General features: G+C 43.1%; 1 protein-coding gene across 2 annotated transcripts in view; it reads right to left on the bottom strand.

Moving 5' to 3' along the window:
* PNP (purine nucleoside phosphorylase) overlaps nt 1–16380 on the bottom strand; it is a 41008-nt gene that overhangs the window by 23392 nt on the left and 1236 nt on the right. Inside the window, exon 1 of one of the 2 annotated variants that reach the window (XM_078868660.1) lies at nt 11153–11244. The exons of the other annotated variant lie outside the window; for it this stretch is intronic. Within the exon in view, the coding sequence (XP_078724786.1) occupies nt 11153–11169 (17 nt within the window). The 5' untranslated portion in view covers nt 11170–11244. Of the gene's footprint in view, nt 1–11152; nt 11245–16380 lie in introns of those variants that run through there. 2 annotated transcript variants of the gene reach the window in all.

Genomic DNA, 16380 nt, shown 5'->3' with positions numbered 1-16380 from the left:
AACAAAGACAACTCCACGCAATGCTACGTCAAAATCCGTTTCCTTGAGATAGAAAATTACTGATTCACGTCCAAAAACCTAAATATCCCCAACAGGTTTGAATTTTCTTGCTGGCACATCTGACTTGACAATGCCAGCTCCCTCCATGCACCACATGCTTTGATGCAGATGCCAAAAACGGTCCAGCTATCACATGCTTGTGACAACGCTATATGCATTGTATTATTTTATTATGACAATTTTTTCCCCAGGAAAGCCTCATTAACTCTTATGTCTCATTTATCAGGAGAGTCCAGTAAAATGGGGGTTGATGACTGCTCTCTATAATCCCAATTTTAAATAATGCTGAGCCTGTGAGAAAATCTTGACTTCAAGCTTTCGTGACTGCAGGAATTTATATTATTTGGGTCTTTCGGTAAAGCCACGTACATAGAATTTTTTTTTCAAAATAAATAATAATACCTCAGCCGTGGCTGATCATTATTTTAACACGGTGGGCACACGCAAAATTGATTTTTCCAAGACGAAGGTACTCTGCAAACCCACTGGCTATCAGCAAAGATTCGTTCATGAAGCCATCCAGATATATATATGGGTACAAACTGAGCAATCATTGGAAGGACGTTATTAACCAGTTTAGGTCATAACTGGCTGTGATGTTCCTATATTACCTACCTATGTTAGCAGTTATATTCGACTCTCTGAGTTACATTCACTAACAAGCCACCGTTAACTGTGTTAGTAAATGGCGGCTTGCCATTCTTTTCCACCTCCATGTGGCGATGGCTCTTTCCGAGCTCTCTCCGAGCTTACATTTACAAGCATCTCTAAATCTTTGTAAACAGCTCTTTGATTAGTGTAGACCTACTGCAGGTTACGGAGACCTCTCCTACATTAACATTAGCTGCCCCGCCCATCTCTAAACCTTTATAAACAGCCTGCCTCAGCAGCGTTCCCCCTCTTCTTTCACCTGATGACGATTGCTTGTGTTGCGATCGAAACGTCGTGATGTTATTATTTTTAAAATATTTTTTTCTATCTACATTGCTCTACCGAAATACCCAAAGAATGAGAGAAAATCAGATGAAAAAAATATGGTAAAAAAAGAATATGTCGTGGTACCTCCACATGATCACTTCCTACTGACCTGTAACAAGAGGTCAGGAGCTCCATCCCTCTCGTAAATCCCCGGTGTCCAGTCTCAGCGCCAAAACCAGGTCACGATCAACTCCCATATCTCCTGAAGAAGCTGAGATTGTTCTCACCTAAGTCCATTTCTCTGCTCAATTTGGAAAAATATAACTGGTGATCACAAATGCTGGGTTATCAGCTACATTTGGAGGTATAACTCACCCACTCCATCCCACACGTATGCAGGACCATTGAGCGCAAAGATTTATCTCAAGACAATTGGCCACCGACGCCAAAGCCTGTCATCATAGTCCAAGTCTTTCACCACAACGTCGTTCTGCATTGACGTGTTGTTTTGAATCTTCTGGTATATTTACAAAAAAACCCTACGTTTGCTGCTTGCGTTGCGAAAATCAGCAACAGAATTAACGGAGTTTTTAATTATTACGAGAATACCATGCACCGATGTAACAGATGGATTTTTGCACTAACAATGGGAAACTCACAATGTGAGTTTCGTTAACAAGATCACAGCCAAACAAATATGTGTCAGTTTTCAAAAGATGGGTTTTATGGCAAACAAGAGCAATCCAGGTAAGTTATACAAATTACAGTCAGCTTTTTACAGTTACTGTTAATGATATGTAGTGTTGTTTAACATTAACGCTCAGTCAACCAGCTAGCTGATTCCATGGGGCTGGCATTAAGCAAATTGCAGAATAAGTATATGAAAGCGGCTGACTCAGGGGTCAGCACTTCAATAGAAGCCTGAAAGAACTACTGTGGGAATTAGAGGCTGCTCATGTTCACTGTCAACAGCATGGTTAGGAACAGTGGAAGCCCAAACCCACATAGTGCGAAGCATTCATTGAAAAACTATGGTTGTTCTGAGTGTGAGTTGTTATGGGACGTAGTTTAATTGTTTGCAAAGCAATTTTACTTTAATCACGTCATATAGATACAATTGTGTAATATTCTCATAACATGTGGTGCAGTGCTTTGCCAACTGCACTATGAACCCACAAATCAGTTTGATTCCTAGCCAAGGCTACTACTCTTTGCCGATCATTCAAATCCTGGGTCCCACTCCTCACCAACACGCACTGAACCAGCGTGATGAAGTATGGTCAAACAACCCCCTTGAGTGACAGTGCAGGGAGGCCTTCATCCAGCAGTGGATTGACAAGTGGCTGTAAAGTATTATTATATTTAGAAACAATAAAACCATTCACGAGAACAGCCACACTCCCATGCGATCGAGAAAGTACAAACGCACACTTGAACAGGAGAGTCAGACGAGGTGACACGCGTCTGCCATAGCTATTCACAGAGACAATGGAATATATTTTCCCAAAAATTGTATTAAACAGAAGGCATACACATAAATGCCATTGTGTTGAGGTCAACACACCATACTGTCCATGGCCAGTAAGGCCATATGGTGAAACGGTGCAATGTGACACTATCTACATGGCACAGTGATAATATCGTCCAGCAATCACTGTGCTTTGTATTTGTCTCGCTCGTGATTTGATCGCCAATAAAACAGTTACCCCCCTCCCTCCCTCGATATGACAAAGCTCGGCTTGATTCAAATTTTTATTTCTCTCGATTTCACAAGTCATGGCTAGCCCCGTGGATATCGGTTTCTTCGTGGAAGCTGAGAGCAGTAGAACTCGAGAATGAGTAAACAACAGTCGAGAAAATTATAATAATTATGAAGAAACATGTGGCACCAAATATACACAGTGAATAAAACGAGACAGAAGGTGCAGTGTTTGTGAGCTTACTAGAGTGTGTCAGTCCAGCATGAATAAACAAAATAATGTACAAATACCTGCAAATGTTCCATTTTGCATATTTCCACATTGTATTCTGCATTGCAAGGTTTAAGCTGTCAAACTTAGTGTCGGATTAATCAAAATAGCCCCGGAAGACGCTCATATCCAGTGGTGGAAATTACACATTCCTTTAATGGAGACGAGTCTATCCATGCGAGGACTCCCACCGTTTACTTCCCACAATGTGTTACTTAATTTACCAATCTTGGAGGAGTGATAGGGTGAGTTGACCCCTCTGATTGTCAAAGAATAAAGATGTTGTTGAAAGGTGAAGTTACAACACACGTCTAATTTTTTACACTGGTGATTTGTGAAAGGAAAATAAATATACAAAACCTGGAATGTTCGCGGTGTTTGATGCTTCTCTAGAAACCTCACTGGTGTGCGCAAGATCGGGGGCACAAACATCACGCATTTTGTAAGTTTATTCGCGAGTGAGAATGGTCTCAACTTGCGAATGATTCAAATTCTTTGCACAGAGGCTTGGGAAGAGCTCACTACGGTGTGAATACTGATGAGGGCCGTTCTCATGAAACCAGTCGACTTGTGATTCACGATTGGGATTTACAGTTGCTACAGAATTGTAAGACGTACCATAAGACATTTATGTAATGATGTTCAATTGCAAAAACAATGCTTCATCACACTGCTATGGTGGAAGCTACCAAAACAAACATATTTTGGTCAGTGATAAAATATCTATATGGCTTTTTTGTTCAGTCTCGCTTGAGAAATGATGGACGTCTGTTTTATCTTTGTGGGATGAACTGATGAGGTTCATGTATACCTTAATCCCATACACATTTTAAATTGCAACATCTTCTCAAGCTGGGTTCTCAACCAAGCGTCTGTAGACTCGAAAAGGCGACGGTTATCACCCATAGTGGGTCATCAAAAAACCAAAGTGGTCACCCAGTGTTAGCAGTCGATGAGAGACTACGAAATTTTAATAGTGGAGCTTGCCAAAGCTTGCGTTAAGCTTTGGAAAACTCTGGCGCTTTATGAGAAATCACCCCAGAAATGTGAAATTGCTCAGGATGTTACACGAACCCATCCTGATTTACTCTAACTACCCGTATTGCTACCCACCCCTCCTTAACCACTCCCGCCTGTTCTCCTATTACCATAACTACGCGACCACGTTTAACAACTCCACTCTCTAACTAAACCACGATCACCTGATGTAAAATGTTATTGTTACAGTTGAACTCTCAGCCATAAAACACAATCACTCTGCACCTCTTTTGAGTCACAGCAACAACAGCAAAAAAACAAAGATATAAAAAATAACACGGGAAGTAAAACAGACGCATGAATAGACGTTGATAATAAAAAAAAATGCAAATCCTCTTGTTTTCCATTGTATTCATAAGCCAGCAGAGGTGTGGACTCGAGTCATGTGACTTGGACTCGAGTCAGACTCGAGTCATGAATTTGATGACTTGCGACTCGACTTGGACTTGCATAACAATGACTTTGTCCCACCTATGAGATGTGGACTCGAGTCATGTGACTTGGACTCGAGTCAGACTCGAGTCATGAATTTGATGACTTGCGACTCGACTTGGACTTGCATAACAATGACTTTGTCCCACCTCTGTAAGCCAGAACCTCCCTCGTTCAACGTGTGCATTGTTACTCAATGCAGCAGTATCCAATGAATACGAGTATCGGGCCAAACAAGAGAAATATATTAAAATTAGATAGATGCAAGCCAGCCAGAGGGTCAAAGCTTGTCTAAATGTGGCATGAAATGCAACGCATAGTTATTGCCTATTGGAGGAAATCAGATAACCAGGAGGAGCTCCATGCAGATCAGGGGGAAAAACACGTTGACTCCACACAGAGAGGTGTCTCCAATCGGAAATTTAACCTAGGAACCTTCTTTCTGTCAGGCACAATTGTTATCGTAGTCGTCACATCGTGCCACCCTGTCACCCAACGTGAAACTCTTGGCATTCTCTCCGAGCTGTGAAAACGAATGCTGAACAAAACCAATGTGAAGGATGCCATACCCTCATTTTGCGATGATCTAGTTTTACATTTCAGTAAATGTGCTGTGGATAGCTATCAGCGCTCCAGGGGTTGTTTGTGCCACTTGCAATTCCACTGGGAGCTGACAAAAAGAGTAATTTAGTACACAACACACAAGATCATTATTAGGGTCGCTGGGAACTAAATAGGCAAGCATACACTATGTCGTCTTCACACATCTGTTCTTACCACGTGACAAAAAAAAACGAAAGTATTTTTCACACATCCCATCAGCCACACGGCCTTCTGGGAGTGCATCATTTCAGCAGCATTCGGTTCAACACATCGAGTGCCTCATCAGCAGTCAGGCTTTTTTTTAACCAATGCTACCGAAGTGCCACGCGTTTATTGCCACGGGTCGTTCAGTAATGATTGCCATTGCAATCGACATGTACGCCAATGGTTCCCCAGGCTTTGAAGCTCCGCAGAGCGTGGTGGGGGTCGGGGAGGCGTGAGACACCACGATCCCACGCACCACGGGGCGACAGGGAAGTTCACGTTGTATTGTGTCAGGTGAAAACTCATTTACAAGAGTGACGTGGGAAACAAACATCATAAAAGCAACGCAAATACGACAACATCTGAACAAAAACGGCTGATTCACACGAGGAGAAACTGAAAATATTGCAAACGCAATTCCAGGTCGGACACATCATAAATCACAAAACTCAGCTCCAGAAACGTTAAACATTGGGTGACGAATGCGTATTAATGTATAAACACACAATGGTGTGTGTAACATGCGATTGCAAGGGAAGTTGCCATGAAGAATCAACAGTTCAGCAGCCAATGTTGATGTGGATGTGAGAGAAACCGTGAGACGATGGGATTCCAGGTGTTTGGAGCATTAACGGAGACTGAGCAAGAACTGCGTGGGGATTGTTGTGCTCGGCACAATGCCCTTTAGTTCTGTGGCGCGTCTAAGATTTGATGATTTTGATCCTAAATATACACCTTGGATAGGTAAGGGACTGAGTTGTGTGTGTATGCATTACCGATTAACTTGGTCCAATGAGTCTGCCTGCTCGTTGAAGGAGGAGGTGATAACCGGGCTTGGAGTAACCAGCGCAGTGATGTTTAACACGAGGGCTTTCGCGACTAATATCATCCATAACAGAGGTTTCTGGGTTAGATCGCGCAAATATATAAATGTGTCGTTAAAACCCGCCACCACCCAACACAGCCAACGAGTAAGGGTTGTCACGTAAACAGAACGTGGCCAATTCGTCACTAGTACAGCACACCGGTGTGTTGGAGAGCCAAGCCACAACATTTACAATGAGTACGTTTCGCCAGTAATTACAACCAGCTTCATCAGGCGACAGCCAGATTTGTGGAGAAGTCTTACTGTTTCGTTTCCTTATATGCCTTTTGTATGCATGCCTACAAAAGGCAGCGTACTTCAATAGGGATTACCGTTGGTAGGGCTATTTTAATAAACACAATAGACAGGAAGGACAAGTTCAAAGGGCTCGCATCATGCACATGTATAATGTACGTTGCCTCAGTAATCCCCCCCCCCCACATTGTGCAAGAGCGCAGAAGCGTGGTGAACACATCTACGCCTCTATATTCACAAATCTGGCTGTCGCCTGATGAAGCTAGTTGTAATTACTGGCGAAACGTCGTACTCAGATTGTAAATGTTGTGGCTTGGCTCTCCAACACACCGGTGTGCTGTACTCGTGACGAATTAGAACGTTCTGTTTACGTGACAACCCTTACTAGTTGGCTGTGTCGGGTGGTGGCGGGTTTTAACGACATATTTATATATTTACACGATCTAACCCAAAAACCTCTGTTACGGATCGCAGTGATGGGTGTAAGATAAAATTCAAGGCGAAATGAAAGATAAGATTTAGCAAATTGACAGGTTGATTTGAATATGATATCAGGATAGGCACAAATGTTTCCACGTACAAAATGACAAACGTGATTTGTTCCTATCGAAAAAGTCCCCATCTTAATTCTTACATTTTTATTCACATTTTCAATGTGAGGTTTGACGTTGGGATAGAATCGAGTCCGTTGCCAAGTTAAGAAACGTGTTCGATGGTTGTGCTGCATGCAGAGAGTGGTTATGGACAAAGTGCATTGACTCCGAGCTGCAGTAGAGTTCGAGTTAGGGCTCATAAAATTAACATATTCGGTTTTATTTGCCCTTAGGTGGAGTTTCAAAGTATTTACGATTATTTGAAACGTTCTAAAGTCATTTTAGGACAGCTCCAGTCATTAACAAGTGGCCATTTTGAATGAGATAAAAACGAACTTGACACATTTTCTTAAGGACACTATCTTGAGAGAAAAAAAAACTATATTATATGCGACGTTTCAGGCAATGGCCTTTCTTCACAACACATAGAGAGACCAGTAAGGTGGAATGTGTTTGTGCACCAATGCAAACCAAAATCATTTTTTTAAATCTTTTTATTTATTACCGTAACTTATGTGAGTTCATAAAAAAAGAAAGAAGAAACGGCTTTACCCTTTCTGGAAATAATACAGGAGGCATTTAGATGTTGCAACAACAAATAGACACAAACCACGAGGCATAACGTTTGCATTAACCACACAAACTTGTAGTAAAAACATGCCAACAAACGTGATTTGATAATAATGTATGCATTGTCCTTGAAACTGATTGGCTTATACCAAGGACAGCCTCCTTCATGGATTTGTCTCACCGGTGCTGGAGACCAAAGAACGCTAGAAGGAGAACAGCACAAGGGCTGTTCGCCTTTTTGGTTCTGGGCCTCCCCTAGGTCGACTCAGCCTCAAATATCACCACTACAGAGACAAAGACGGACGGGTGTGGTGTTGGCCACCCACCCCCTCGTGTGCTGTGCTGGCTTTCATAGCTGCTCGCTTTGTGTTTGGCGCAGTAGTTAACGCAACATGCTACAAACCTGCCCACCTGGGTTGACCCCTCACCAAGGATGTCAATAAGTTGTATTTGAATCTATTGTAGCGCTCCCCTAGGTCAACACACCTTTATTACGTACTTGTGTGGCGTGCAAACATGAACACAAGGGAATAAAGGCCATGCAGGTATGATGTTTGCAACAACAAAGTACGTGCATGAATATGGTCGTTGCGAACAGCACTCACGTGTCGGTCTACGTGTCATTGTGTTGCCATATATCTCCATTTCTCTGCCCATGTCTCTCACAGTGACCGTGTCGTTGGCCGCCGCTGTCTTTGTGTCTGTCTATTTTATCTTGAATGAAATAATAAGTAAGATTTAAAAATACTTTTTTAAAAACACGCTTTAATAAAATGTACCGTACGAGTAATGGCAGAACTCTGCGACTCTAGAATTGGCCCCGAGGCTTGCCATAACGTAAGGGGCCGTGGTGATTTACAGCCAACGTCAGTTGAGCGTGGACAATTAGACCCAAGCCGAAACATAACATATAAAAAAGATTGTTTAAAAAAAAGTTTTTAATGATAGAATATAGTATTGTCATCAGTATGACACAAGTATACCAAATTTGCAGTCGATACCACATTGGGAAGTGGGTAAAAATTGAGTTACAAGATGTGAGGATATGGCAACAGACAGAGTTAATAAAAAACGTGTAAAAGAATGTTTTAAAATATATATATTTTCATTTTTTATGAAATAATATAGTATTGTCATCAGTATGACACAAGTATACCAAATTTGCAGTCGATAGCACATTGTGAAGTGGGTAAAAATTGAGTTGCAAGATTTGAGGATACGACAACAGACAGAGTTAATAAAAAGCGTGTAAAAGAATGTTTTAAAATAAAAAAAAATTCATTTTTTATGATAGAATATAGTATTGTCATCAGTATGACACAAGTATACCAAATTTGCAGTTGATAGCACATTGGGAAGTGGGTAAAAATTGAGTTGCAAGATTTGAGGATACGACTACAGACAGAGCAGAGGTCGCAAACGGGTTTTGATTCCTTACCCGTACCCGGCCGCACCAGGGTCGCAAATGGGTACCCGTACCCGGTCGGGCAAGGGTCATCCTATAATCTTTTCATCATCTTGATACCGGCAAAAAAGGGGCCCACAGATGTTGTATTTGTCCATGTTTGCTTCTCTGTTTCAGGGTGTTTCTGTGCCTGTTTATCCGTATTTTATGCTGCCCATTTCTTGTTTGTCTGCGATTCACAATGTGAGTGTCTTTATCACAGCCCTGGTAAGGACTAAAAGAGAGCAGAGATGACACCAAGGGTATAGACTGACTGAGCATATAGATTTTACTATAATTTTATTTCTGTACTATGACTTTATGAACATATATTTTACCCCAATAAGAAGAGTGCAGCTCTTACCACTTTAATAGTGCTTCATTTTTACTGTCTCTTTAAGCAGTGACGTAAAGTTTTAGCCTCACTCGGTGATAATTCTAAGAGCTCCGCTGTTTGACAGCCACATTTGTGTGCAATATAACACTTAACTAAACACGCAAATGCCTCAATTACACCATGGAGCTAACACAGTAAAGAAAGTATAAAGTGAGTGTGTTCATATATGTTCATTAGTTAATAACATTTCTCTTTATTTTCACAATTCCAATTATCCTATTGGTTTAAAATCATTCGAAGAATCGATCCAGAAATCTCATGTAGCAGTACACCCCGTGTGTCAAAGAAAGACGAAGGATGAAATCGATCAAAGGTATTTTATCTAAATATTCAAGCGGCCGTTGTATCCTTTACACAGTAAGGGTCACCTCTTTGCCGTGTGTTCTCCTTTGCGATTGCTCTGATGCATAAGAGTCAAACCGATGTATTAATTGTCAGAGCTAGAGTTTATCCCAACTCAACGCATGGACACATTTAATACGATGGGTGTTTTGGGAGGCTGCCATTGGTGACCAGGCGGAGACCATTGCTTGTCTCGCTTCCCCCAGTGTCATCACAGGGCGTCGTGTGGATTTTATCCCAGGTTCTCGGCAGTCTTTGCTCAGTGCTCTGCTGCCATTTGAGCCACCTGGCCATTTTTCTCTGAATTTTAAACATGCATAAGATGGAACGTCACCGCTTTTAACAATTGCTCTGCTGTACGGAGCCACTGTCACTTGCCTGGGGGCATTGTTTAATGTCAAGCACACACACACACAAAAAAACCACGCGCACGCACAGGCTTCACCGACACTGTACCGCAGCCCCCTGCCCGAGCGAGTACTGGCGTGATCACACTGCGTATGCCAGTGGTGGAAATTGATGGCCCCGTTCCCACGGTGGTGATTCCTGACTCTTACCACAGAAAAAACCCCCCACAAAGTCGTGATTTTTTTATTTGACTTTTATTAATTTTAATTTTTTACCTACGTGACTTTACCGAAAAAACCTAAGAATATGAATCCTTGCAGTCACGAAAGCTTCATATCTGGAATCTTGTTTCATTGGCTCCAGCGAGACGACAAGTTAAGTCCACCCCAGGCAGGGTGTGAACACGCAACATTGCAATCGTGCGTCAACCACTAGCATACCACATGCATGTATGTTGAACTTCTTTCGCAACCGTGCTAATCGGAGGTGCGGAGGAATGACAACAAACTAAACGCAAAAACCATGAACATCTAATCAGAATTACACACGTATATCACGCGAATGATTACTCATCTCTACATAGAAATATTGTACAACTTTGAAACGAGAAAAATGATTGAGCTTTATTTTAATGCTCAATCATTTGAGCATTAAAGCCAAGAATCCGAGTGTATTTTTGTAGTTCTGTGTACAATGTAAAGTATTTCACATATTTTACACAAATAGGTACATGCAGTGTTTGCTACTTCGCATTTCAGTAACTGCATTAGCAATGGCGTTCAAGTGTAACATAAATTGCTCATGATACATGATCAGATCCATAATTCACAAACGCTACCGTATAAAATTAACATACAAAGCAATGTAATACAGAACTGTATAAACCTGATACATAAAACACAATATTTTGTAATCTTGTACGTGAACCTCTGAAATTATATTCTCGTAACATATACAGTAGTTCCTGTACACACATGTTTTGATTTAAGTATGTTTTACTTTAAACACGGTCTCTCGCCAGCGTTTAACGCAAACCATTACTTTAGGCAATCATTGAACGAGAACCGGTGCTGAGCTGTCAAATGATGTGAACCTTACTGCCCGTCAACTCACTGAGTATCGGACGCCATCCTCCTCTTTGTAACGATGCAGGGGAAGGTATGAGTGAAAGGAATGCTGACAACCACACTTTTATACAAGAGGCACGAACCATTTGGGGGGGGGGGGGTCCGCTAAACACAATCCAAGTGCAATGTCAACCAATGCCAAGGCGCCGGCAGTCAGCGTAAAGCTGCCACATCAGCTCGCCCGCCCCCCGACCCTCACAAGGAAGCTCTGTCCTGACGAGTGGCAGTGGAAACAAGCCAGCTCAAGTGAGTCAAACAATGCCAGTGCCAGCACCTTCTTGAAGCTGTCGATAACACTGTGTAACAAAAACAAATTATTGTTTCTGGGTCGTAAGGCTTATGCCTCAAAAGTACAGAAAATGGCTATTGTTCCCCACACCCTTTGCTTTTGTGACCAGGACAGTGATATTTTGAAATGTACCTATTTTCCAGAACATTACAGATAGATTCAGCCCTCAGTAAACGTGGAGTAACTTCTAGAACATTCTAAAACTTCCCAGTAATATAAATCTGTCTATATAAAAGTAAAAATTTGTGTGTGGGTTTGTGGCGGGGTTTGTGTGTGGGTTTGTGTGTGGTCGCGCGCTTGGCTCTCCAACGGTTGGGTTTACATAAAAAAAAATTAGCCAGGTACCACGCCGTAAGCCCCGCCGTGAGCAAGCGCTATTAATTTTTCCCATCTGTCAACTTTAAATTACTTTCATTAGCGATTTTGCGCAGTTTGCGTGTATTTATTTATTCATTGCGCACGATCGGCCGTACCAAGTCACACGCGTTCAGTGGGGGGGGGGGGCGGCTTTTACCAAGTCGGTCGGGGTCAGGGGGACATGTTCACACAAAACGCTGACGTTACTTCTTCTAAATGTCATGTACCCCACCACCCCAATGCGTACAGTTACTGCTATATAGTCCCTACATATTCATTATGTTTAATTTGCGATTTTGTGATGCTTTCGTTTAATCTTGATTTGCAGCTTTTGTGACTGCAGGAATCCATACTCTTTTGTTCTTTCGGTAAAGTCACGTCGGTAGAAATAAAATCAAACAAATCACAACGTTTCGATCACAACACAGCAATCTTCATCCACAGCAAGAAAATGCTTAAGTAGGCGTTGCCTACTTTCTTGCTGTGGTTGAAGTTCGCTATCCCAAGAATTTGGCAGGAACCCACTGACCACTCAAGCAACTGCTACTTCTGCATGGTGGACCCTTCCAAACGTCGGACTGACAAGAATGCACCTGCTATCACGTATCCAGACCTTCCTTCATCCATCACCCTGGTGCCACACTGCCATGAGCTCCCCGTACCCACTCCTCCGGAGAGAGATTAGCCATCTTTAGAAGAGAGCAGCAAGTCAGAGAGCGAGGAAGACGTTGTAGATCCAGATGACAATTTCAGAGGTGGAGCTGAGGAGAGAAACCCATACTACCTCAACCAAAAAGACCTCAACGACTTGATCAGAGATCTTGGACTCACCAAGTCCAATGCCGAGCTTTTGACGTCTAGGCTCAAGCCGTGGAACTTGTTGGATGAAAGTGTGCAAGTCGCAGATCAGAGGAAGCGTCACCAAACTTTTTGCAGCTTCTTTTCCCGTCAAGATGGGCTCTGCTTCTGCCACAATGTGACCAGTCTGTTCGAGGCAGTTGGAATCACATGTGAAGTATTTGAATGACGGCAGGAAACTCCTTGACGGGTAACACACTTTTTATTAAATCTTGACTTGTCACTATACAACGAGTGGTCTCTATTCCTCGGACTACACCCACTTCACTCGACACGTGTAATTACTATTCCTCCGGCTACACACACTTCACTTGACTCGTGTAGCTTCTATTCCTCCAGCTACACACACTTCGCTTGACTCGTGTAGCTTCTACTCCTCCGGCTACACACACTTCACTTGGCCCCGTAACGTCCGTGAAGCCTACAGGCCCACCCCGGCTTGGGCGTGGGCCACCACCTCCGAGTCCCACGAGCCGGCTCTCCCACGGACGTTCGGCCCCGGGTCCCAGGGTTCCGCCTCTTCCTCCGTCTTCGCTGGTACTCTCTCCCCGTGCGCCTGTGCGCATCCCCTTATATAGTCCCCGCTCACGGGAGACGGAGTGTATGCGGACCTCGACGTGAGCATCGCTCCTTAGTTGGCCAATCACGCCGCGCTGTTCCTACGATCCGTTTTCCCCAGCGCGTGTTACCACTACACAACCAATCACGCCGCGCTGCCACACGATCACTCCCTCTCGAGCGCGTCACCGGCACACAGCCAATCACCACCACACAACCCATGACCCCACGCTGACCCCTGATCCCCCACCGTCAGCGCGCGTCACCATCACACACAGCCAATCACTACGCGCTGACACACGATCCCTACCCCAGCGCGTATCACCACTACACATGTAACCAGAATGAGTGGTGCCTCTTCATTGACAACTCATCCAGGATTCTCAAAGCTGTGCTGCTCCATAATGGTAACAAGTACCCGTCTCTTCCCCTGGCTCACTCGGTGCCTCGGTGCACCTCAAAGAGGATTACAACAGCATCAAGACCTTGCTGGACACCTTGAAGTATGATGAGTACGGCTGGGAGGTAATCGGAGACTTCAAAATTGTGGCATTCCTGATGGATCTCCAAGGCAGTTTTCCAAGTTTCCCTGCTATCTTTGCCTTTGGGACAGCAGGTACACCAAGGCGCACTACCACAGGCGGGACTGGCCACAGCGGACCGAGTTCTCTGTGGGGAGGAACAACGTCAAGTGGGAGCCACTGGTGGACCCCCGGAAGGTGCTGATGCCACCACTGCCCATCAAATTGGGCCTTATGAAACAATTTACCAGAGCTGTAGATAAGGAGTCGGCAGCCTTCAAGTACCTTCAAGACTTCTTCCCTAAGCTGTCTGAGGCAAAGGTCAAATCCAGTGTCTTCGTCGGACCACAGATAAAGAAGATCCTGGAGTGCAATGAATTCCCCAAGAAGCTCACTAGTAAGGAGAAAGCAGCTTGGAACACGTTTGTCGCAGTGGTTCGTGGCTTCCTGGGCAATCACGAGGTCGAAAACTATGTGGAGCTGGTTGAGACTGGTGAAGAACTATGGCACAATGGGCTGTAGGATGTCCCTCAAAGTCCATATCCTTCATGCTCATCTTGATAAATTCAAGGAGAACATGGGAGCCTACTCGGAGGAGCAATGCGAGCGCTTCCACCAGGATATACTTGACTTTGAACGCTGCTTCCAAGGACAGTATAACGATAACATGATGGGAGACTACATTTGGGGGCTGATTCATGAAAGTGATTTACAGTATAATCGTAAATCTCTAAAAACTACTCATTTCTAAATCTTTTGTAGTAATTTTTGTATTACTTTAGTATAAATACACGTTCATTTTCATTCATATGGTTTTTTTCTGACTTTATGGGAACGAAAGACACAAATTCGCCCGTTTTCTCATTGAAAATAAGTAAATTTCAAAATATCACTGTCCTGGTCACAAAAGCAAAGTTTGTGGGGAATAATAGCCATCGTTTCTACTTTTTAGGCATAAGCAATGACGAAATAACACTTACTACCCAGGAACAAGAATTTTGCGACAGTGTAATCAACCACGTGACAAACTTTAACACGCAAGAAAACATTTTTTTTCGTGTCATTGTACTCTGCACTCCGATCACACGTCCGATGAGTACGGTTGGCTGCGTACGGCGCGAAATAAGTTAAATACACACATGCACTAACGTGATCGAACAACAGGCTTGCCTCTCACATGCCACGCGCAGTCCAGCCACCACCCACAACATATCGATCCCTGTGACAGATCGGCAACGCGCGATTCGAATTCTGGCAGGCCACCCTGGTGATTGTTTCGGGTGTATTAAACTTAAAATACCAGTGGCCGTCTTGCAGCACGGTTGAAGTAAACAAAACAAAACATCTCAGACATCATTTAGAAACATTCCTCTCGAGTTGTTTTGGTTGCTATACATTTCCACGTAAAAAGCCACTTCGTTGAGCTATAATTTGTGGCAAGGTCACGTCTGAAAAAGAGCTACGTAGCTCAGTGGGCCTTACCTGGTAAAATTAAAAATTAAGCTTAGTTTAAAAACAATTACATGATCCACGTCTTCCAAATTCGAAACATAATTACCTGAAAATTACTCAATCAGGATTACACATAGCAACATCGCCCCCTGCTATAAAACTACTTCAGATTAGTTATTGGTGAGATGTGGTCTTGTTGATTGATTTTCATGGCCAGATTGCTCCATTACGGTGCAAACTGAGTTTGTATACAACATTCCAAATCCAGCCAACCCCAGCCTCCTCTGCTTCATTCTCATGGTATCTCGAATTAAACTGTAAAACAAGCCGTGAATGTTCGTGTGTTATTCGTGGACTGTACACATGTCATCGTAAATATATATGTGGTTAACACTTATTGAGCGTTAACGACGATATCGAGAGGAGCACTGATCTTTAAAAAAAGTAGGTACCGTACACAGCCACCTAGTTTCATCTAAGGGCTGTTGAAGGCATCTTCGGGATCACTATAATTACATTAAAGAAGAGAGCAGATGGGGGTGGTTTTGGAAAGCTGAACTCTATAAAGAAGCAGAGTAACATAGCAAGAGGAAAGTTTTAAATCTGTGAGTATAATCTGCTATGACAAATGGCCTAGACCGGGAGTTGGGAGCATGTGGTGGCTCTTTAAGGACTGATTCACGACGTTATTCACATGGATTCCAAAAACATGACTGTGTTATGTTGGTTGCCGACCCGCGGTCAAGACAACATGGACATTGACGAACACAATGAGACACGAGATGGACTGTATTGCAATATGGCGCATGATGATAATAATTATATATCCGTGCGATCGACTTTCATAATAAAAATTGTACTCAAAACTCTTCTCACTGGGCTGTGAGAGCCAGAGAATTAGAATCTGTATTTATTCTGAAGCTCTTTTTCACAGATGTCCAAGTGTCGCTTAGGTCTTGGCCATGTTTATAGAATGAGCAGTTATGCGAATTGTGTAATTTATAATTTTCGAGGGCGACCTGGGCCACCAATATAACAAAAGCAACGGCATTAAAACGCGGCTTACCACAATGAAACAGATAGAAATCTGAAGGAAAAAAACAACCAAACAAAAATCTGAGCAATGAGATCAAAAACACAAATTAGGGGTAGAAGATCAACAACATTAACCGCAGACAC

The sequence above is a fragment of the Lampetra fluviatilis genome, chromosome 26, assembly GCF_964198595.1.
Source record: "Lampetra fluviatilis chromosome 26, kcLamFluv1.1, whole genome shotgun sequence".
Taxonomy (NCBI): domain Eukaryota; kingdom Metazoa; phylum Chordata; class Hyperoartia; order Petromyzontiformes; family Petromyzontidae; genus Lampetra; species Lampetra fluviatilis.
The sequence above is the reverse complement of the archived record's forward strand: the minus strand, read 5'-3'. Positions and strand labels throughout refer to the sequence as shown.